The sequence below is a fragment of the Echinops telfairi genome, unplaced genomic scaffold (assembly GCF_000313985.2).
Source record: "Echinops telfairi isolate 266 unplaced genomic scaffold, ASM31398v2 ScPeMD7_7457;HRSCAF=8495, whole genome shotgun sequence".
NCBI lineage: Eukaryota > Metazoa > Chordata > Mammalia > Afrosoricida > Tenrecidae > Echinops > Echinops telfairi.
In genome coordinates this window covers 2220635-2244202 of record NW_022111357.1, presented here as the reverse complement: position 1 = coordinate 2244202, position 23568 = coordinate 2220635, and the positions used below count along the sequence as shown (strand labels likewise).

The 23568-nt window shown below is 36.6% G+C and overlaps 1 protein-coding gene across 1 annotated transcript in view; it reads right to left on the bottom strand.

Annotated features, from left to right (window-relative positions):
- Window positions 1–23568, bottom strand: part of SCMH1 (Scm polycomb group protein homolog 1) — a 168201-nt gene that overhangs the window by 119458 nt on the left and 25175 nt on the right. The window contains 3 exon segments of the mRNA XM_045298800.1: window positions 4856–4926; window positions 5758–5796; window positions 5799–5900. Of these exon segments, the coding sequence (XP_045154735.1) occupies window positions 4856–4926; window positions 5758–5796; window positions 5799–5900 (212 nt within the window).

The following is a 23568-nucleotide window of genomic DNA, read 5'->3' as shown; positions in this document are numbered from 1 at the left end:
TTCAATATATTTTCTAACTGGCTATTTTTAACCATCGTGTAAAATATTGACTTTAGTACTATGGTATAAATAGTTTCCCAAGGTTATCACTCAATTCCTAGTTTATTGGGTGGGAAGTTTTCTTATTAAGTTATTTTTCACAGTAAAAAACACTACCTTTCTGCCCTTTCTACCAGTAGTGCTTGAAAGTTCTATTTCCCTTATATTCTGGCCTTTACACCCGCATTGGGTGTGGAGGTCCTTTTATTCTGAGCCATTTAAACAAATGCTTATATGTTTCTAGCAATGTTAAGTATTCATTCATGTACTTATTTGTTATCCATATATTTTCTTTGGTGAAATGTTTGTTCTAATCTTTCAATCTGGATTATTTCTTGTACTGATTTAAAATAACTGGGTGTTATAATGTTGAATAGAAGTAACAGGAGTCATCATCCCTATCTTGGTTCTGATCTTTAAGGGAAAACAGTTTTACACAATTGATTTTTCATAGATGCCCTTTATCAAATTTATAAAGTTCCCTTCTATTTCTAGTTTGCTTAGAGTTTTTATGAGATACGAATGTTAGATTTTGTCAAATGCTTTTCTCTGCACCGACTGAGATCATCTTTCTTTTCCCCCTTCAGTATATTCATGTGTGAGTTCGTTAGTTTATTGTGCCAACCTGGCCGATAAACACATGTTTATTGAAGGGCGGAGGGATAAATGGGTGGTGAGCCTCGTCTTTTGAGTTTCTCCGGTCTCTTGCTTTGTGATGGTCAGACCAGGGTGCAGCTGCCTTAGCCAGTTCCCTGCTTTGACTTGCAAGGCTGACTTCCTGCAAGACATCCCCAAGGAGAAGCCACATGGACCTACCCCGATGCAGCCCTGGCTGCTGGAGCACCCATATGGAGACCCCTGCCAGTGCTGAGATGCTTACACATTCACTGACTCGGCTTTTCTCCTGCAGTCGGCATTGTTGTGTCTGTTTTGCGAGGTGGAGAAGGACTTTGTGGATTGGTGTTGGACATATGGGTTAATGTTGGACTCATGGGCTTGGGCAGCACTGGGTTGGGATGTTTTCTTGATGCACACTTAACCTTTATATAACACTCTCTCTTATGCATGAGTTTCTGTGGATTTGTTTCTCTAAAGTACCCAGATTAATACAATGTGGTAAATTATAAGGATTAATTTTTGAATGTTTCACCAACACTCCACAGTTATCAAGTTGTTCCTAGCGACTCCTATTGGACAGGGTAGAACTACCCTTTGTGGGTTTCTGAGACTAACTTTTTATGGGAGTAGAAAGCCCATCCTTCTTCTTGGGAGCGTTCTTTGTTTCGATTGGCTGACCTTGCATATTGGAATCCGATGCGTAACCACTCCTACATTCCTAGAATTAGACCTACTTGGGCATGATAAATTAATATTTTATATAGTGCTGGATGTGATTTCCTACAATCTCGTTTAGAATTTTTAAATGTATTTTCACATGGGGTATTAAGTTTTCTTTTCTTTCAGTATCTTTGTCATGTTTTGTTATCAGAATATTTACTTCATAGAATGAGTTCGGACTTCCTCCTCTTATATTTCATGAAAGAATCTGTGGAGAATTTATATCAACTTTCCTTTAATGTTTGGAACAATTCACCGATGATGTCATCTGGGCCTGGAATTTTTTGCGGGAAAGTTTTCAATTACAAATTTAATTTTTTAAATAGAAATAGTATGATGCAGATCGATTCAGATTATATATCTTTGAGTGAGGTTTAGTAATTTATGTCACTCATAGACATTATCAGTTCATTTAAGGTGTGAAATTTAAAGGCATATATTTGTCTGTAACATCCCCTTATTATCCTTTTAATATATATACATCATCTGAAGTGGTTAGCTCTTTCATCCTGACATTTCTCTTCGCTCATTGATCCCTGATCAGACTGGCTAGGGTTTACCAATTTCCTTGGTCTTTACAAAGAACCAACTCTTGGTTCCAGTAATTTTCTCTATAATTTTTTATTTATTATTTAGTTGATTTCTGTTCTCATCTTTATTAACACCTTTCTTCTGATTACCTTGCATTTAACTTCTTCTTTCACCCTAGTTTCTTTAGGTGGAAGCTGAAGTAATTGATTTGAAATCTTTTTTCTTTCTTTAACTTATGATTGGTTGATTTATTAGCTATTACCTGTTATTATTTTAGTAATTGCTTTAGGGCTTATAGTAAACATCTTAACGTACCAGTCTATTGTCAAGTAATATTCTTCTGCTTAAAGTACAATATAACAATGTTACAACACTATATACTTAAATAGTAAACAGTATATTTGTTATACTAAAAATTGTAAAGTGTATAAGTAGTAAACTCCCATTCTGGTTTTTGTGTTGTTACCCTACATTTTACTTATACAAGTTATCAACTACACAACTTATTATAACTGTTGTTGTTTACAGAATTATTTTTCATAGAAATTTAAATAAAAAGAAAGGCAACTTATTTATTTACTTATAATTTCTGGTTTTATGTCCTTTATTTCTTTCTATAGATCCAAAATCCCATCTGGTATCATTTTCCTTCTGCTTGAAAAACTTGCTTTAATATTTCTTGTAATTTGATTCTGCTGGTATTAAAACCTTTCAGCTTTTGTATGTCTAAAACATCTATATTTCACCTTGTTGAGAGATTTCGGTTTCTAAGTTGACAGTTCTGTTCTCTTTGGGTACTTTAAGAATATTGTTTGTTTACTTTATTGCTTGCAGTTTCCAATTAAAGGGCATGTGATGTTATTCTGATCATTCTTACCCTTTGTGTAAAGTGTCTTTTCCCCTTTGACTGCTTTTAAGATTATCAGTGGTTCTGAACAATTAAAGTTTATATGCCATAATGTGGATTTACTCTTTTTCATTTTTTAGGGGGATTCAATGAACTACTTGGATTTGTGGCTTTAGTTTTCCTGAATTTTGGAAAAACTTCAGCCATTATTTCTTCAAATAATTTTCCCTATTCCTCACTGCTCTTCTCCTTTGGGGATTCCAGTTTCGTCTATTACACTACTTAAAGTGATCCCATAGAGAAAAATCCCTTTTCTTTTTGTGTGTCCTTTACCAATAGTTTCTATTGCTCTGCCTTCATGCTTACTAATATTTTCTTCTACCAGTAGTCTCATCGATGCATTTTTCATTTCACAGAGTAGTTTAATGTGGTTATTTTTTCTATCAGCCATACCTCTACTTAACTTGTAAACTTAGTGGAATATGATGAAAGTAACTGTTTTAATATTCTTGCCTGATAATTCTAAGATCTGAGTATGTTTCTTATTGAGTTGGTTTTATTAAACTTATTCAATTCTTATTATAAACTTATTATTGGTTCTTTTCCTGCCTCTTTATATGCCAGGTTATTTTTGACTGAATATCCAAATTATAAATTTTACCATGTTGGGTGTTGGATATTTCTGTATCCTATACATCTTCTTGTCCTTTCTTCTTAGCTGCAGTTACTTGTAATCAGTAGGGTTATTTTTAATCTTGCTTTTATTATTTGTTAGGTTGGTATGGAGCCTGGCTCACTTTAAGACTGATTACTCTCCCCTACTCAGTAAAATGTTTCCATGTATTCTACTGTACCCTGTGAATTGTGAGATTTTCCAGACATAGTGGTGGGGAAAGTTACTATTCCCACCCCTGTGTGAACATCAAGCTTAAGTCCCTAAAATCAGATAGTTTCTCCCTTGGCTGTGAATGGTTTGCTCATATGCATCATGCATTCTAATGAATACCTGAAGTGGAGGATTTTCTACCCTCTTTAGAACTCCATGGGGGTGGTGGGAGGTGGGGTGGGGCTCTCTCTGGTACTCTGTTCTGTAAATTCCAGCTGCCTTGGTTTCCCTGGACTCCCAACATTCAACTTCATTTTCTGAAATTAGAGTCTACTCAGCTCCACAAGTGTTTCCCTTCTCTGAAATTCCTTTCCTTGCATGGAAACTTTCACAAGGAAATTGGCTGGGATAATGTAGGGCTTCCCTTCGTTTTTTCCCATCTCTCAGAGATCGCTCAGCTTGGATGCTTGGTCTTCAGTGACTTGAAAAATGTAGCTAAAAAATATTTTGTCTTCATCTATACATTATTTCAGGTGGGCATATAAATTTGGTCTCTATTATTTCAATGCACAGAAGTTCACAATTTTTATGCTTATTTTGAAAACAGACAAAGCTCAAAGTAAAAAGTTGACAGCTTGTGAAAATGATAATTGTGTAGTAAAGGAAGGGAGATAACTTGCTTGGATGTAGCTTTGTTTAGCAAACAATACACTTCTCTGCTCACCAGCCTTATCATTTACTGATATGGCTAGTAACATCTGTACATTTTCGGTGGCACTGGGGCCTACTGAAAAGCTATGGATGACTTCTGATGAGGTCTTAAAATGCTCACCAGTAGAGCTCAATGCCAGTATGTGTTCATAAAGATAAGATTGTGGCAGGGGTGCTAAATAAAGAGAGATTGTTACTGTTCCATTTCCCAGAGTGGCCTAAGAACCATTACTCCCTTTCCTACTAGTATGGATTAAGAGCTATAGTAGAAGAGAATAGTTGTTTTCAGTTATACACAATGTCCACCAGGAGATAAGAAGGAAAGTTGGTTGCCTGGGATGAAGCTGTCTAGAACATCAGCTGCCAAAACTCATCCTGATCAAACATTACAACTTGAGTTGCGCTCTTCCCATAGAAGTTTATTTATTCTGAGTCACTCCACTGGAGAAGCCCAGTGGCTCCTCCCTCGTGTTTTACTTGTCTAAGGTCCAGGAAAACAAACAGACAAACAAACAAAAAAGCTATTTGCCTCCCATCTACTAGAGATGTTAAGAATCAATTACCTGCTTGAAGCAATGGACAGGCGCTGGGACTGAACATGTTTCTTTTAGGTATTTGTCCCAGGTAAAATGACCTGAAAAGGAAATAGAAATCTCTATCATGGTCAACTTCCTAAAAAAGAATGTTTTCAGGAAGTAAGTAATCTACACTAAACGTTAGCCATTGCAGACTGGTATGGAGTATGGGAAATCTCATTTTTTCCTGTTTGAGATCAAAGGAGTATTAAGAGAATGAAATATATTTGCCAGAAGGGGTGGGATCTAGGTAATCCAATCCTAAGTGCCAGAGCAAGATATACCAATATCTTGAAGAAATGCCCAGGTATCTGGTGGAAAATAGAAGAGATGAGATAAAAGGTAGATAAGGAATTCCCTCTGAATAATCTGACACCAGGAGAGACGTCTCTATTTCTGTCAAATGACAGGTTCTACTACCCAATGTAGTCAGACATCACTGTCTCAGCTCGGGAAAATAAAAGTGAGATTAGCTAGAGATATGGGGTAGAATGACATAAAGGAAGGAGAAGCCAGAATGAGTGAGATTATACTTGAATCCTCACTCTCAAAACAGATTCTTTTACCCACCCACCTCCCACCCTCCACACCTGATATTGCTCTGAGGTTCAAAATGACAAGGATCTGATAGTTTCTAGAAAAGTAAGACATGGGAAATTTTTCTGACCTAGGAAGTGAGAACATATTGAGAATTCCAAAGTCTTTTCAGCTCTTGAAATGGTACAGAGCCTCTGAACATTTGAGGCATACTGTGTTAGAGAAGCAATCTTTAAAGTGACACAATGTTAGGGCCAGAGGATATATTTTAAGAGCCAGGTGATTAAATATATATCCAATTGGCCCCCCCCAAAATTATCAAATTCATATTAACAATGTCCTCAAATACCCACCTAGAGGTGACCCCATGAGGGAGCAGGGAAGGTCCCAGAACTGTCACAAGCTAAAACATTGTAGCAAACCAGCATTTCTTGAAGTTTCCTCTGTAGTGGAGCAGCACAGGGCCCCTTTTGGGCCATGCAAAAAGCACTAGATGCTGGGAATAAAAATGAGTAACTGAATGATGAAATCTAAATTACTCCAGAGACAATGCCAACACTTTACACTCTATTGCTTTTATAGCCTCTGTTTTAGAATCAGACCCTTTCCCACCATTGTTAACTAGGCCAAATAGATTTGGCCAGAAATCACAGGGTTATTTTGAACTATTTGATGAACTGGCCAATGATTAATCATCTTGACTAGACAGTCTATGGGGTAAATGAGATGGATATTTCTTGGAGTCGAGGATTAGAGAGCTTATCAGAATTTAATAAAGAGTCTGTTGCCAGTTGAGAGAACTCTAAAGCAAGGACTAAATACATTGTATTATTGTCTACTATTAGAAAATGAAAACATTACAAATTTTTATTCCATATTTTTACTAAATAGAAAATTTAAATAGAATAATTTTAATAAATAGAATAGAATTACTGTGTAATTCTTAAACTGTAGCATGTAAAGCAGTATTTCCAATAAAAATTTCTGCAATAATAGAAATGTTCTATATCTTTACTGTTCAATAGTAACCACTACCCATTGTAACTAGGGAACACTTGAAATATGGCCAACATGAGTAAATTTTAACTTAATTTAATTTTAATTAATTTAAATGGCTACAAGAAAATATTATATTAGGCAATGCAGGTCCAGAGGTTTGGTTGGTCCTGGGTAATTGCTTGTATTAGTTTGAATTTTGACCAAAAGCACCCAAGAGACTTTGGCTTTTAAAGTTAGAGCAGCTTCTAAACCAAGTACCAAAATAATTACACATTAATTATAGTTGTCTATCACATAATTCAACTAATAGTAATCAATTCCTGTACTGTAACCTCAGATTAGAAACCCCACACCTCCTACAATCAGGGAATAGCTTATCAGTATCTAATTGAAAAGCCATGTAGCCACTTTGACTGGCTTACTGATCTTTGCTTGGATTATTTACAGTTTAGTTCTTATTCTTGGGTAAATTGCAAAATAAGATAATTGACTAAAGACTATTTTAGCACCTACTACATGCCAGGCCCCTGGGTGAAGCAAATGGTTTGTGTACTACTACTAACTTTACGTAAAGCATAGCAGTTAGAATGCACTGCATTAGAAAATCCTGATGATTTATTTCATCAAAGCAATGGTGCCGTAGTGGTTATACATTGGAGTGCAATTTGCGTGGTTCAGAGTTCAAAACCAACAGCAGCTCCAGGGGAGAAATACTGGGCTTTCTACTCCCATAAACAGTTACAGTTTCGGACACCCACAGGAGGTTGCTATGAGTCAGGCTTGACTTGATGGCAGTGAGAAAGCTTAAAGTAAAAAAAATTCTATGGGGCAGTTCTATTCTGTAATACCTGAAGTCACCATGAGTTGGAAGTGACTGGAAAACAAACCAAACTCATTGCCCTTGAGTTGACTCGGACTCTTAACAACCCTCTAGGACAGCACACTGCTTCATAGAGCTCCAAGGCAATACATCGCTATGGAAACAGACTGCCATGTCTTTTTCTTCTGCAGAATAGCTGATAAGTTTGAACCGACCTTTTAGTTTAGCAGATAAGCACGTAACCATGGCATCAAGTCTCCTTGACTTACAAGCAACGGATTACTGTACATCATATGTTCACATATCCGAGTACTACAATAACCACAAAAGAAAAAGGGCAGGCAACAAACACACAGACCAGGGTTTAATAAGCTTTCTGTACATGGTCAAATAGAAAAAAAATTATGGTTTACAGGCCATAGAGTCTGTCACAACTACTCAATTCTGCTATTGGAAGATGTGAACAGCCATTGGTAATATGTAAATTGCTACAACTTTATTTACAAAAACAGGATGTAGGCTGAATTTCACGTTTGAACAGTAGTTTGCTGACCACTGCCATAAGTCATTAATTCCTAAACATTACTTATCATCAAAAATCTCCTGAATAGTTTTCTTTTTTAAATCGAGTCCTGGTTACTTAGTGTCTAGTAATTACTGGCATACGTGGAAGATTGGGAGGTAGAAGATGTTGGTTACAGTCTGGTTTCTAACTAACTATCTTAGGTAAACTATTACTTCTTGCCTTCCAAGCCTCAGTTTATTCATTTGAAAGTCAGAAATAACATCTGTCTCACAAGATTGTTCATACATTCATCCATTCAACCAATATTTATTACATTCCTCCCATGTGTGAAATACTATGTTAAATGTTAGAGGAACAGTAGATGTAGTTTCTCAGTCCATGGAGTTTGAAGTCTAGAGATAGTAAGGAAAAAAGGTTGTACAAATAATGTTACAATGTGATAAACTTAAATGAATGAATAGTACAGGTGTTCTTGGGAATGCAAACAGGGACATTGAGTCTATATTTGGAGTCAGAAATTATTGTGACATTTGGCACTAATAGCTAATATTGTCAAATTTGATACTAATAATAACTAATATAAATATAAAGTTATATCTAGAATATACTCAATTATTCATTCAAAAGATATTTAATAAGTATCTTCTAGGTGCTAGACAGCATCCCAGTGTTGGAATATAGTAGCAGGTGACGGCCCTCTTGGGATTTACAAGCTGTTGCATGGTAAGACATAGTTAGCAAACAAACAAACAAGATAATATGTGGTAAGTACCTGAAGGAAGTAAAATAAGGTGGTATGATAGGCCCTAGAAGCAATTTTAGATAGACACAAATGGATGCTCTACAGAGGTCAACATCTGAGCTAAGACCTGATGGATGAGAAGAAGCCTCCACTCACTGCTGTCAAGTCGATTCAGACTCATAGTAATTTAAAAAGGCATAGCAGAACTACCCTGTTGGGTTTTCATTACTGTCACCTTTACGGAAGACTGCCACATCTTTTTCCCACAGAAGGGCTGTCGTGGCTGGTGGCTTCAAACTGTCTACCTTTTGTTTGGCACCTGAGCACTTTAACCACTGTGTCCCTGGGGATCTGGATCTATGAGAAAAAACCAGCCACTTCATTTACAGCAAATCCCCCGAACTTACGGATATCATACCTACAATTCACCTACTTGCTAAAATTTGTATTTCTAAATTAGTACTTGTGATGCTTTTGTGGTTATATGCAGACATTCACAGAGCAGCAAAATTCTGAGTTGCCTAAATTACACGTTCCCAGCTAGGGTCAACAAAGTGATGCTGTCTTCCTTTCAGCCATCATACTGTAAACACATGTCCATTTACTGATTTAATGGCTTTAAAAAATGTTTTTATGCTTTTAGGTGTTAACTTTGCTATTTAAAATGGCTCCCAAGCATAGTAATGAGTACTATCTTTGTTTCAAAGCGCATCAAGTCTATGGTGTGCCTTATGGAAAATGTTACATAAGCCCTGTTCGGGTTTGAGTTATATTGCTATTGGACATGAGTCCAATGTGACTGAAACAACAATATATATGTTTAAAAGGTGTCTTTAAGCAGAAATACAGCTGAAAAAAATATGACCAGAAGTTTGCATGAACCTACTAACTCTTTTTCCATTAAGAACAATGATTCAGTACTTGCTAACTGTTTTCAGTGCCTTCATAGAGCTTAATGCAAATAACAGGAATTGACTGTGTATGACTGAAAACTGCTTATGAAGGTGATATATAAATTCTAAGGCCCAAGAAAAAGCCCTAGGGGCACAATGACTAAGAATCTGCTACTAAACAAAGGTCAGCAGTTAAAACTTAACAGGCCATTGTGGGAGAAAAGAGCTGGAGGTCTGCTCCTATAGAGCTTTCAGCCTAGGCAATTGTATGAGGCAGTTCTACTCTGACATATAGGGACACTGTGTCACACTGACTTAATGGTACACAACAACACACTCAAGAAATGATGGTTAAATTCATTAGTAGGAAAATAAAAAGCCTCCACTGACAGTACTTACAAGCTATGTAAGAGAACCCTTAAGAAATTGGATGTGCTATAAAATGTAAAATGTGATGTGTTAATCCCCTTCTCTAATAGTCATTCACTCAATAAATGTTTATTGAGCAACTATTAAATGCCAAGCCTGGTTTTATTTCATGTGATATACAGCAAAGAACAAAACAGCCAAAGTTTCCGCCCACATGAAGTTTACATTCTAATGGGAAAGAAGGACAATAAATAAACAGTTGGTCCAGAGGGTAACCGATACCAAATAAGTAATTATATAATTTCTAGATCTTAAAAACAAAGAAAAAATAAGGCAGAGTAAGGGAGAAAGAAAGTGGATAGGGTGTGGAAGCTATTTTAGGCAAGATGGTCAAGAAAGACATCTCAAGGTGATATGAAAGCTAAATGGTCCCTCCAGTCTCTGCTTGAATATTTCCAACTTCCAATTGAATATTCCAATATGATTATCTGGGTATAGTTCAATTTACTGGATCTTTATAGCTAGTCAAAATTGGCCTTCCGCCACCCTTCACTCATTGGCTTTGCCAGACCTGGTGCCATCAAGTCAGTCTTAATTCATAGCTACCCTATGCAGAACAGAACACTGCCCAGTCTAGCACCACCCCTACAATTGTTACATTTCAGCTCATTGTTGCAGCCACTGTGTCAATCTATCTCATCATGTCTTCTTTGTCACTGCCATTCTACTTTAGCAGGCGTGATGACCTGTGTCTCCTAATAACATGTCCAAAGTACATGAGACAAAGTCTCACCATCCTCAATTCTACGAAGCATTTTAGCTGGACTCCTTCGAAGATAGCTTTGCTTGTTTATCTGGCAGTTTACAGTACTTTCAATATTCTTCACCAACACCATAATTCAAATTAATCAATTTTTTACTCCGTTTCCTCTATTTAATGTCCAACTTCACATGTATATGAAGTGACTAAAAATACCATGGCTTGGGTTAGGCACACCTTGGTCTTCAAAATGACATCCTTGCTCTTTATCACTTTAAAGAGGTCTGCTTAATTTCTTGACAGCCGGTTCTATGAACATTTATTGTAGAGTCAAGCAAAATTAAAGTCTTGAAAACTTCAGTCTTTTTATTATGATAGTTAACTGGTCTGGACGTGACGATTTTGGTGTGTTGTTTGTTCATTTGTTTTTACGTTGAGTTGCAATCCATGCTGAAGGCTATATGTAGTCTTTGATCTTCATCAGTAAGTGCTTTACGTCTGCTGGCTTTCAATAAGCAAGGTTGTACCATCTGCTCTAGGTTAATAAGCTTTCCTCTAATCCTGAAGCCATGTTCTTCTTCATATAGCCCAGTTTCTCAGATTATTTGTTCAGTCCATAGGATGAGTAAATCTGGAGACCTCTGACACAAAGCTTTCCTGTTTTAAGCCACTCAATATTCCTTTGTTCTGTCCAAACAACTGTCTCTTGGTCTATGTACAGATTCCACATGAGCACAATGAAGCATTATCCACAGTTTGTTATGATCCACACAGTTGAATGCCTAAGCATAGTCAACAAAACACAAATGTACATCTTTCTGATATTCTCTGTTTTGAGCCATGGTTTATCTGATGTCAGCAATGATATCCCTTGTTTCATGTCTTATTATCCAGCTTGAATTTCCGGCAGCTTCTGTCAGTCTGCTGCTGCTACCCTTGTTGAATGATCTGCATCAAATTTATTTTCATGTGGTATTAATGATATTGTTTGATAATTTTCACATTCTGTTGGGAAACCTTTAGAATAGGCACAAATATGGATCTCTTTCAGTCAGTTGGCCAAGGAGCCATCTAATTCTTGGTATAGATGACAATTCTTCCAATGCTGCATCAGTTTTTTGAAGCTTTTCCATTGGGTTCCTATCAATTCCTGGAGCCTAGTGTTATGTTAATGCCTTTAGGACAGCTTGAACACCATTGGTTCTTAATCATATGCTACCTCGTGAACACTGGCTAATTCTTTTGTGTACATTGATATTCTGTACATCCCTTCCATCTTCTTTTGATGCTTCTTGCATTGTTCAGTATTTTGCCCATGGAATCTTTCGATATTAAAACTTGATTTTTTTTCTTCAGTTCTTTCACCTTGGGTGTGTTCTTCCATTTGGGTTTTCTAACTCCAGTTCTTATCAAATTTCATTACAATATTCTACTTTGCCTTCTTGAACTGTCCTTTGAAATTTTCTGTTCAGTTCTTTTATGTCATTATTTCTTCTAAATGCATTAGCTACTTTACATTCAAGAGCAAGTTTCAGAGGCTCTTCTAACCTCACTTTGATCTTTTCTTTGTCTTTTAAATGACTTTCTGCTTTCTTAAAGTATGAAGTGCTTGATGTCATCCCACAGCTCAACATATCTTCTGTCATTAGTGTTCAATGTGTTGAATTTATTCTTGAGATATATTCTAAATTCAGGTGGGACACGCTCAAGGTTGTATTTTGGCTCTAGTACACTTGTTATAATTTTCTTCAGTTTCAAACTGAACTTGCAAATGAGCAACTAATGGTCTGTTTTACAGTTAGCTCCTGCCTTTGGTTGGTTGATACGGAGCTTCGCCATCATCTCTTCCCACAGATATAGATTTCACTCCTGTGTATTCTATCTGCTAAAGACCTCGTGTACAGTTCCCATGTAAGTTGTTGGAAAAGGGTATTTGCAATGAAGAAGTCACTGTTCTTGCAAAACTATCACTGGCTCTAAAAATTCTATCTTTAAGCCTTCTTTACAATGGGTTCAAGTACAGGAACAATTGTGAGGATGGCGCAGGACCAAGTGGCATTTCGTTCTGTTGTGCATAGTGTTTTTATGGATAGGAACTGACTTGATGGTACTTAACACCACCACCTATTCCTGTCAAGTCAATTCTGACTCATGGTCACCCCAGGTGTTACTAAGTAGAACTGTTCCATAGGGTTTTCTTAGCTGCAATCTTTATAGGATCACATTGCCAGGGCTTTCTTGACCAGCACTGCTGGGTGGGTTTGAACCCCAACTTTTAGATAAGTAATCAAATGCCAACAATTTTCAACAACCAGGGGCCATCTTTCTAAATATGTTCCAAACCCTTCAACTGGTTCCCAATGTGACACAGTTAGGTCAGGTACCTGCACTTATGCTGGCTATTATTCTGGACACATTCCAAGAATGCTAGTTTGTTCTGCCTAAAGTGTGAAACTCAATTCATAAAAACAATAATGATAATTTCAGTCTTTAGATCAGAAATCTTATTCTAAGACTACAAAGTGAATAGTGCTTCACTGCTTAAATATTTAAGGAGCCCTGGTGGTGGTGTAAGTAAGGCTGCTGATGGCTAGGTTGGTAGTTCAAACCTACCAGCTTCTCCAAGGAAACAAAATGAGGTAATCTGCTCCTGTAAAGATTTACGGTCTCATAAAGCCTATGCAGGGTCACTATGAGTTGGAGTCAATCTGATGTTGATGGGTTTGTGAGTTTATGTATATATAATATGATTTAAGAGGAATATTTGCTAAAATACCACTGATGGGCATTTGCATTTGTTTTCTTATATTGATGAATTCTCTTTCAAAATTTTTAAGATTATTTCCCTTTGGTAAATTTATAGAAGTGGTACTGAAAGATAAGGGACATGCATATTTTGGATTTTGATACACTCTATGTTACCAGAATATCCTCTGAAACGATTATACCAATTTATAATACAAGTTATGGTTTCTAAGAGTGCCCGCTCCTTACATGTTTGCTAAAATGGTTTTTACATTCTACAATTTTGATAAAGTTCATCAGCAAGGAAATTAAATGCTGTTATATTTGTTTGGTTATTAATTCAGTTGAAGCTCTTTTCAGGCTTATACTAGTTATTTATATTTTATTTTTGTCATGCTATATTTTGGTAATTTTTCCATGAAGTATTTTTTGTTGTTGTTTTCTTACAGATTGCTAACAGCTTTTTTGTAGATTACAGATATTAATCCTCTGCCTATTATACAGGTTGAAAACATTTGTCTCAGATGGTAGGTTTTACTCTTAAAATGTTTCTAACTTTACTATAAGCAATTTTTAAAATATTTTATTATTCCTTTTTAAAATTTTTTTCTTTTATTATTCCTTAGCTCATATCATGTCTTCCTCAGCTCAATATTATAAAAACATAAACTAAAGTCTCCTTCTAGCACTTCTGATTTCTTTTTTTTTAACACTTAAATGTTAAAATACTTGAAATTCTATGTAATGTATAAGGTAACAAGCTAAGTTACTTTCCTTACCGTTATTCAAAAATGTACTCCAATATCATTTACTGAATAAATCCTCTTCTCCCCATTGATTTGAAATGTCACTTTGGTCATATATTAATTTCTTATATGTAGCTGGTCCTATTTCTGGACTCTTGAGTTCTGTTCCTCTGACCAATCTATTTCAACACCAGCAGCATTCTGTTTCCCCAAATTTAATAGTCCATATAAATATCTGATAGAACAAGTCCTTTTCCTAAATTGTACCCTACAAATCCTAGGCACTTTTAAAATGACTAATAAATTGTGGTATATCCAGCACTAATAAAAGACAGTTATTATGTCCAAAGCTAAACTATACAGTAAACAGCAGCTCATTGTCAAAACCCTGTCCACATTCCTAATAGAATAATAGCTTAATATTTTTAACAAATCATCTAAGATAAAAACAGCAAGCAAAAATGTTTTTGAAAGAATATGAAAGGAGTTGAATTACACCATTAGCTTTCTTGTAAATGTACCATGAGACAATCACTAAGCTAAAAAACAAAGAGTTCAACAAATATTTTGGCTGAAAAAGAGGTTTCAAATAGAAGCTCAATTTCTGGTCGTAATAAGGCAGTTTCATTAGTGTATATTATGTTTCTCCGATCTGGTTTTTTGTTTCATGAATATATGCATAAAGGAAAAACATGACTTAATATGTAAAATATTTCCTCAAGTGCCTCAAGATTGGAACAGAGTTGGCTAATAAACACAAAAATTGTTTCAAGTCTGGTATTACTTCAGCAAGGAAGTTACTTGAGGTATTTTTATTCATGAGATCAGCATTCTTTTCATTACACCACAGGTGCTTATGAAACAACATAGACTTTCAGATGATGGAAAGAAAGTGTCAGGTAAAGAGCAGAACTCAGAGGCTTTTTGGAAGATCCAGGCAGGTTATCCTGAAAGGTCAAAAGTCTGGATTTGGGATGCTTCTGAGGCATAGAAGCACAATATTCAAGCTAAAAACTTGGAAGTTCCCTATAAGAAACATTTGCTTTCCTGGCTTCATACCATTACCCGTATCACTACCCTAGCCAGAGAATGAGTCAGGAAAAATATCATTTTGTCCACAAAGTCTTCTGATTTTACTGTATCCCTAGAACAAATTCGACCATTTCCTATATGCCTCCTATAACATCCTGTTCACAACTTTATTATTATACTCATAATGCTATATCATAATTATTTATGTAAGTGTTTGGAGGGCTGATATTATCTTTTACTCAACTTTCTATCTTTTTTATGACTACAAAATGCTTTTATTTATTTTTTAAAGCATTTTACTGGGGGATCTTACAACTCTTATCACAATCCATATATACAGTACATCCATCTTGTCAAGCACATTTGTACATTTGTTGCCTTCATCATTCTCAAAACATTTGCTTTCTGCTTGAGCCCTTGGTATCAGCTCCCTACTTTTTTTCCCTCCCTCCTAATCCCCCACCTCCCTCATGAACCCTTGATAATTTATAAATTTTATTATTTTGTCATATATTACAGTCTGACATCTCCCTTCACCCACTTTATTGTTGTTCATCCCCCAGGGAGGAGGTTATATGTAGATCCTTTTAATTGGTTCCCCCTTTTTACCTCACCTTTCCTCCACCCTCCCCGTGGTGCCACTCTCACCACTTGTCCTGAAGGGATCCTCTGTCCTGGATTCCCTGTGTTTCCAGTTCATATCTGTACCAGTGTACATCCTCTGGCCTGGCCAGATTTGTAAAGTAGAATTGGGATCATGATAGTGGGGGCGAGGAAGCATTTAGGAACTAGAGTAAAGTTGTATGTTTCATTGTTGCTACACTGCATCCTGGCTGGCTCGTCTCCTCCCTGCGACCCTTCTGGAAGGGGATGTCCAGTTGCCTACCGGTGGGCTTTGGGTTTCCAATCTACACTCCCCCTCATTCACAATGATATGATTTTTTTGCTTTTTGATACCTTATCCCTTCAACACCTTGTGATCACACAGGCTGGTGTGCTTCTTCCATGTGGGCTTTGTTTCTTTTAAGCTAGATGGCCGCTTGTTTATCTTCAAGCCTTTAAGATCCCAGACACTATATCTCTTGATAGCTGGGCACCATCATCAACTTTTAATCTTTACTGCTTGATATATGAAACTTAATACCAAGAAAAACAAACTCACTGTCATCGAGTCTACTCTGACTCATGGACCCTACAGGACAGAACAGAACTGCCCCTATGTGATTCCAAGACTGTAACTCTTTACAAGTGTAGGAGGTGTGATCTTTCTCCCAAGGAGCAACTGGTGGTTTTGAACTACTGACCTTGTGGTTAGCAGTCCAATTTATAAACCCACTGTGTCACAAGGGCTCCCTTGAAACTTAATAGGGGCTCAGTAAGTTTTTGAGTGCATGAAAGAAGAAAAGGAGCAAACTGAATTATTACACTTAGTTCTGGGAGCTATACTTTGAGAGGGCAGAGCAAACAAGAATCTAAGTGGAGACACCTAAGTGCTAAAAGGAACTAAAATCATGTCACCTGAAAACCAGCTGAGGAACAAGGAATATATCTTATGACTTAAAAACAAATAACTACAGTGTGTATCTAAGCAATGTGCTGAGTGTTAGGGATACAACTGCTATTTAAAAAATGGCCAGTGTTCTCAGCCTATTGAAGGTTAGGAATAATATACAGTCAACCATGCTATATTGATAAAATGTATTACTCTGGGTAACAAAGAGATCTGTAGGAACACCTAAAAGCATTGTAGAAGCTTCCCAAAGGTATCAAGTAACCTCTAAGCTTCTAAGCTAATGTGTAAAAGGATAAACAGGAGTCAGCCAAGAAATTGAAAATTATTTTGTTTCAGACAGAAAGAAAAGCCTGTCGAAAGGTCTAGAAATTAAGAGAATCAGTTCTAAAAATTGAACCTTTGGATATGGCTTTTGGTTAGTTCACAAAAAAAGTTGTAGAGAACCAACCCAGGAAAATGGGAATGCCCATTTTCCAGTAGGCTAAGGATGACAGTGGAAGCCCAAAATCCACCTGTAGGGTCCACACATGGATTAAGCCACCAGTGAATCACCTCTGACCATAGATCAGGAATGTGAACAGCCCTCCTATCATTCAAAGTACGTTAGAAAGCAGATTCTTGCAGATTCAGTTTGGTTAGCATTTAACACCTTACCATTTCATGCATTTTAAATTTGTTCTAGTTTTTAATATTTCTGCTTTCTTTTCTATAGAAGTTTTTTCTGTTTTGTTGTTGTTGGGATTTTTTGTTTTTCTGTATATAAAATCTAGGATAGGTAAATCCACAGAGATAGTAACTGGACTAATGGTTTCTTAGGGAGCATGGCAAGGGAGGATAGGGGGAAATGGAGCGCTAATAACAATGAGTACAAGAAAAAAGAAAATGTTCTAAAATGACTGTGGTGATGACTGTACAATAATTTTTAATGACTGAACTATTGAATTATATGATAAGTGAATTAAATGCCAATAAAACTTGAAAAAGAAATAAAAGAGGTTGTAGAGAAATGCAGTATTCAGGTATCAAAGAGCATCACACATCATGGCAATGAGAAGAAGGAAGTTATGAAGGGTTGGGAGAGGAGTCATTTTAATTGCAATCAATGTAAAGAACAGATTGGAGCACAGTTCAGGTTAAGGGCAGAAAGACCAGCTAGGAAGCTATTCTAGTAATTTAGATGAGAGGTAACAGTGGCTTGAACTAGGAATGTGGTAGAGTAACAGTGAAAAGACAGTCCTTCTAATAACTAGAGGCTGGTATGTGATAAATAGGCTAAGCTGCTTCCATACAGTCCTAAAAGACAGAAACATAATTAATAGAGACCCTAAAATTTCCACAAGAATCATGTTGCAACTAATAGAAGAATTCAGCAACATTGTTGAGTATAAGATTATCACACAAAAATAAGTTCCTTTACATTAACAAAGAGTATCCCAGAAAGGAAATCAAGAAAACAATACTATTTACAACAGTTCCTTGAATGATAAAACATATAAGAACCTAACGAGAAGTATAAAAGACATACAATGGAAATTATAGAACATTATCACAAGAGTCCAAAGAGATCTACATAAATGAAAAACATTTTGTGCTCATGGACAGAAAAGTTAAAATAGGGAAAATGTCAATAATACCTGTGATGGTTAAAGATTATGTCAACTAGGTGTGCTTGGTTAAGGGTAGGGGTGGAGTTCAACAAAACAATTGTGCCACAGTCTGATGACAGCTTCTTGGTGTCATCACTTTTTTATATAAGAGAGAGAGACAGAGAAGAGTCAGATCCTTTTTGGCTCTTTGCTGTCTGCCAGAGCTGGATCTCGAATCTGGTTCGTATTGTCTATGGATACCAGGAGCTACCATCAGATTACCAAAAGTGGATTCATTCCACCTACTTCAGACCTTTCCATCCACCAGCCTATACTTCCTGCTGTCTCTTGCTTTGTCTTCCTGCTTTCTGCTTATCAGCTTCCAGAAGAAGTCGCACTTGAACTAGACTGGGCATACCTATTTCTGCAACTGTGTACACCATTTTTGTATCAATTTCTTTCTATGCACATACAAGGATCACTGGTCTTGCTTCTCTAGAGAACCCAACTAACACAATACTTAAAGCGATCTACAAATACAATACAATCCCAGTATAAATCCCATCTGCATTATTTACTGTAATGGAAAAACTAATAATCAGCTTTATAGAGAAAGGAAAGAAATCCTGAACAGTTAAAACAATACTGCAGGACATTAAAGAAGGAAGCTGTATACTTTCTCATATCAAAGTACAGTATACAGACACTATAACCAAAACAGTTAGTAGAATAGAATCAGTAAACAAGAAATACACCCACTTATGGGCAACTGATTTTGAAAGGGTTCAAAGTCTATTAAATGGGGGAGAAACAGTCTCTTTAGTAAGTGGTGCTGGCAAAACTGGATATACACTTGCAGAAATTCACACAAGACTCCCATATACAAAAAGTACCTTAAAATGGATCAAAGATTTATATGTTAAACCTAAAACTATAAAGTTCCTTGAAGAAAATATAATCAAATACCAGGGGGCCTAATATTTTGTAAAAATATGATAACAAACAACAAATGTACAAATAGCAGAGGAAAAATTAGATGAATGGAAGATTATTAAAAATTAAACACTTATGTTTATCAAAAGTCTATCAGGAAAGTAAAAAGAAAGCCTACAGATTGGGGAAAATGTTCTGAAACAACATATCTGATAAGGGCCTAATGTCTAAAATTTACAGAAAGCTTCAACAACTCAACAACAAAAACAACACAATTATAAAATGGGCAAAGGGCATGAACAGGAACTACATCAAAGTGGAACAGCAAACACATGAAAAGATGGCTCATGAGCGGACTCAACTGCGACTCACAGAGACCTTATAGGATAGAGTACAACTGCCCCTGTGAGTTTGAGACTATAATTCCTGAAGAGTGGCTAGTAGTTTCAAACTGCTGATCTTGCAATTAGCAGCCCAACACATAACCTACTACACTACTAAGGCTCTTAGAGAGATAAAAACCAAAATTACAATGAGGTACCACTTCACCCTGTCAAAATGGCACTAATGAACAGCAAAAACAGATAAAACAAATATTAGTGAAGATGTAGAAAGACTGAAACCATTATCTAATCTTGTGGGACTGTAAAATGGTAATGTCCACTATGGAAAATCTAGATACTGAACTCAATGACCCAGTAATTCCAGTCTTGGGTATATGCTCTTAACAGCTAATAAACACGACACAAACAGACATACACAAAAAGTGATACCTTGGTTCTTGAATGACTCCTATCTCAAAATTTTCACTACTGGCACAGCAAAGTTAGAAAAAAACCTGCTTGGTGTTTGTGTAACTTTACTCAATAATAGAGCCAGAAACCTCACTTGAAAAAACCTGAACAGCAAAGGAGTCACAGACACAGACACAAAGGGGTGAGGGGTTAATCTAAGCACCACTCAATTAATCTAAATCTCACTCAGACAACACATAATGCTTGTGTTCAGTGCGTTAAAACATTCGTCACTGTCATGGAAGAGGCACATCATCATCAGTCACGGAAGGATTAGAATCACCATAAAGTCAAATGTGGGACTAGTCTCAGAGCCTACATTGTGAGAATCTGGTGTGCAGAAGGTGATGGATGACAGTGGGAGCCCAAGATTCATATGTGAAACTACTCAGGAAATAAGCCTCCGGAGAACTCCCCCGTCTAAAATTGAGGGAAGGGAGTAAAGTGGTCACTAAACAGAGTGCTTGGGAGAGAGGAGTATAGAAGATCAAAGGCATAATCTGACCTTAACAGTTAAAACTTTGTCAGTAGATTCCCTCCTATGATGTGGGTTGGACCTGATTTGGTTTCCCAAATTTTCTGCATTTTTGGTTTGTATTGGTTTCTTCCGTTTTTGTTTGTTCATATTAGAGTGTATCTCAAGAGGTATTATGTCAATGGAGGTCACCCTCTTGAAGCTGTGTTATATGCTTTTCCATTTTTCGGTATATGAGACCTAGGATTGATGAATCTAGAGGGACAGCCAGTGGAATAAAGGGTTTGGAGGGAGGGGGTACAGTGTGGAGGGTTCAGCGGTGGTGGCGGGGTGTAAGGTAGATGATGTTAAAGAGTCCATATAGAAAAAGAATATTTGGAAGCTGATTTTGGTACCAATTGTACATTCTACTTAACATGACTGAAATTTGGAATGATATATGTATTAAATTTGAACTAATAATAACTTTAAAACACTCATCATTGTGCTTTTTTTTAAAGCTCTATTTGTGCAAAATATTGTAACCATTGTTCCAAATAAAGTTACTGATACCAGCAGTAAAGCTATGGGGAAAGCTGTGAGAACCACAGCTTTAGAGTTAAAGATCACTGCAAAATTTTAATCAGATCGCCACTAGTCTGATTACATGGTTCAACACAACAAGGCTAAGTCACCATTATTAACATTTTTAGGGTGGGGGGGGAATGTGATTAAAGTGGCTAACATAGCAAAAGGTGTGAAATCATTAGCCACAAAACAAAGAACCTAGGCCATCACAGAGATTGAAACGTTATTGTTAATTTGGATAAATCAGAAACAACCCGATGGTGATAGCATATCAGAGATAGTGTTAAAAAAAAAAAGAGAGAGAGAACAGGCGCACAGTGTAGTGAATCATAGGAAAGGGCCGAGTAAAGTTGTGTCATTTCTGAGCCTCAGAATCAATTATTTGGTTTTCCATTATTTCTTATGAGAAAAATGTGTTCAATTCTCAAAATTTTCTGTGTTCAAACACAAATTTGCAGCAAATTGAATTCTACAATTAAGGTATCACTCTATCTATGCTCACTGCAAATTATGCACAACAGAAAAAATAGGGAGGGGGGGAGGTAAAGAGGGTGCCCAGTGCTCATCACAGATAAGTGGATGACCAAAATTTGGTAATATTTACAATGGGATTTTGCATAACCATTAAAAAATAATGAGGGGTCCACACAATATTTTAATATGAATGGACCTGCAGAACACCATGTTAAAATGAAGTAAGTCAATTACTTAAGAACAAATATTATATGATCCCCTTTTATAACAAGACAAGAATAGCTTTATAAAAAGAGACCAATGTTTACTGGTGATATTAGACAGTGAGGAGTGTGATGATTAGGTTTTATGTTAATTTGGATGGGCCAAAATTCTCAGTAGTTTGGTAGTTAAGACCTAGTAATCCCCCAGGATTGACCTTACACAATGTAATCAATAAGATCTGCTATGAGCAGCAGATCAGCTTTAAGAAGAGGAGCATATTATGCTACACCTTTATTCAGGTCACAGCCCTGCTGTGGGAGTTCATCATTCCCATATCTATACAATTTAGGAGACCCCTCACCTCATAGCTATGCAAGTCAGAAGCCACCAGGCTAACATCTGACCCACAGACTTGAAATGTCCTTGGACTTTGACTTGCTTGCTTCTATAACCATATAAGCTATTGTCTTGATATAACTTTCTATGTATATACATAGTTAAACATCACTAATTTCATTTCTCCAGTGAACTCAGCCTAAGGGAAGAAGGGAGAACCACGCTCTATATCAGTGGTTCTAAACCTGTGGGTCGCGACCCCTTTGGGAGTTAAACGACCCTTTCACAAGGGTTGCCTAATACATCCTGCATATCAGATATTTACATTACAATTCATAACAGTAGAAAAATTACAGTTATGAAGAAGCAATGACAATAATTTTATGGTTGGGGGGATCACCACATCATGAGGAACTGTATTAAAGGGTCTCGGCATTAGAAAAGCTGATTGAGAACCATTGCTCTAAGTCATGCTGTTGCCACTAGGTGCTGTCAAGTCACAGTCTCACTCATAGCAGCCCTATTATGCACAACAGATCAAAACACTGTCTGGTCCTGCATTCCCACACAACTGTTATGTTTGAGCCCATTGTTGAAGCCTCTAAGTATCAATGCATATTATTCAGATCTTTTTCTTTTCACTTATCCTCTACTTTACCAAACATTTCTAGGGATTAATCTCTCTTGATAACATGTCTATTGAGACACAAAGTCTCAATAACTTTGTGTCTAAGGCGCATTCTGGCTGTACTTCTTCCAAAGCAGATTTGTTTGTTCTCTGGCACAGTCCATAATAGCGTATACACTAGTGTATAAGCCAAGTTTTTCAGCACATTTTGTATGCAGTAACTACATTTTTTTAGTGTACTATCACAGTAGGATCCAAAGGTCTTTAGAAGCTTGTGATTAGTCATCTAAGATACAACTATTGGTCTCCACTCATCATAAACAACAGATTAAGGAAGAAACTAAAGATTTAGAGAAGTAACAAAGTCTACCAGGCTAACAGCTTACATGAGGCCACAGTCTCATCTACTCTAGCACCAAAAATTTTGATGTACCTAGTTACCAATACTGATCATTCTGACTGGGATTACAATAGACAGTTCTGGATAGGATGGGAGGAAAATGTGTAGAACACAACACAAATTCTTAAAAAAAAAAAAAAGCCTGACTTACTAGACTAGTTGAGATCAGAGGATTCCCTGAGATAACTGCCCTGAAATACTCTTTAAGTGAATTCAAAATATCAAGGATGTCTTTAAAGTGAGCCAGAGGCAGATTTTTAAAAAGTAGATTGAAGAATGGATTTGGGGCTCGCACTTAATCCTAGCTCCAATCTAAGAACAGTTAGTTCTTACAATATGGTCCTGCCCAATACTCGCCCTCATGAAGCAAGCACAGAAGATATGGGTGCTAGAGCAAAGTGTGGTAAAGAAATTGGATTGTGTCTGGCTATCCGAAAAAAGAGCAGCTGAGATCTTAAAGGCTTGTTTTCAAACAAGCAGCCACCAAAGTGAGATGTCAACTAAACTCATATGGAAGAAGCACACCAACATCTATGATCCAAGGATTGTAACATAATTTATAATTTACAATTGAATTATATAAACAACCCAAATCCAAAGGAGGGAATAGTATCAGAGCTTA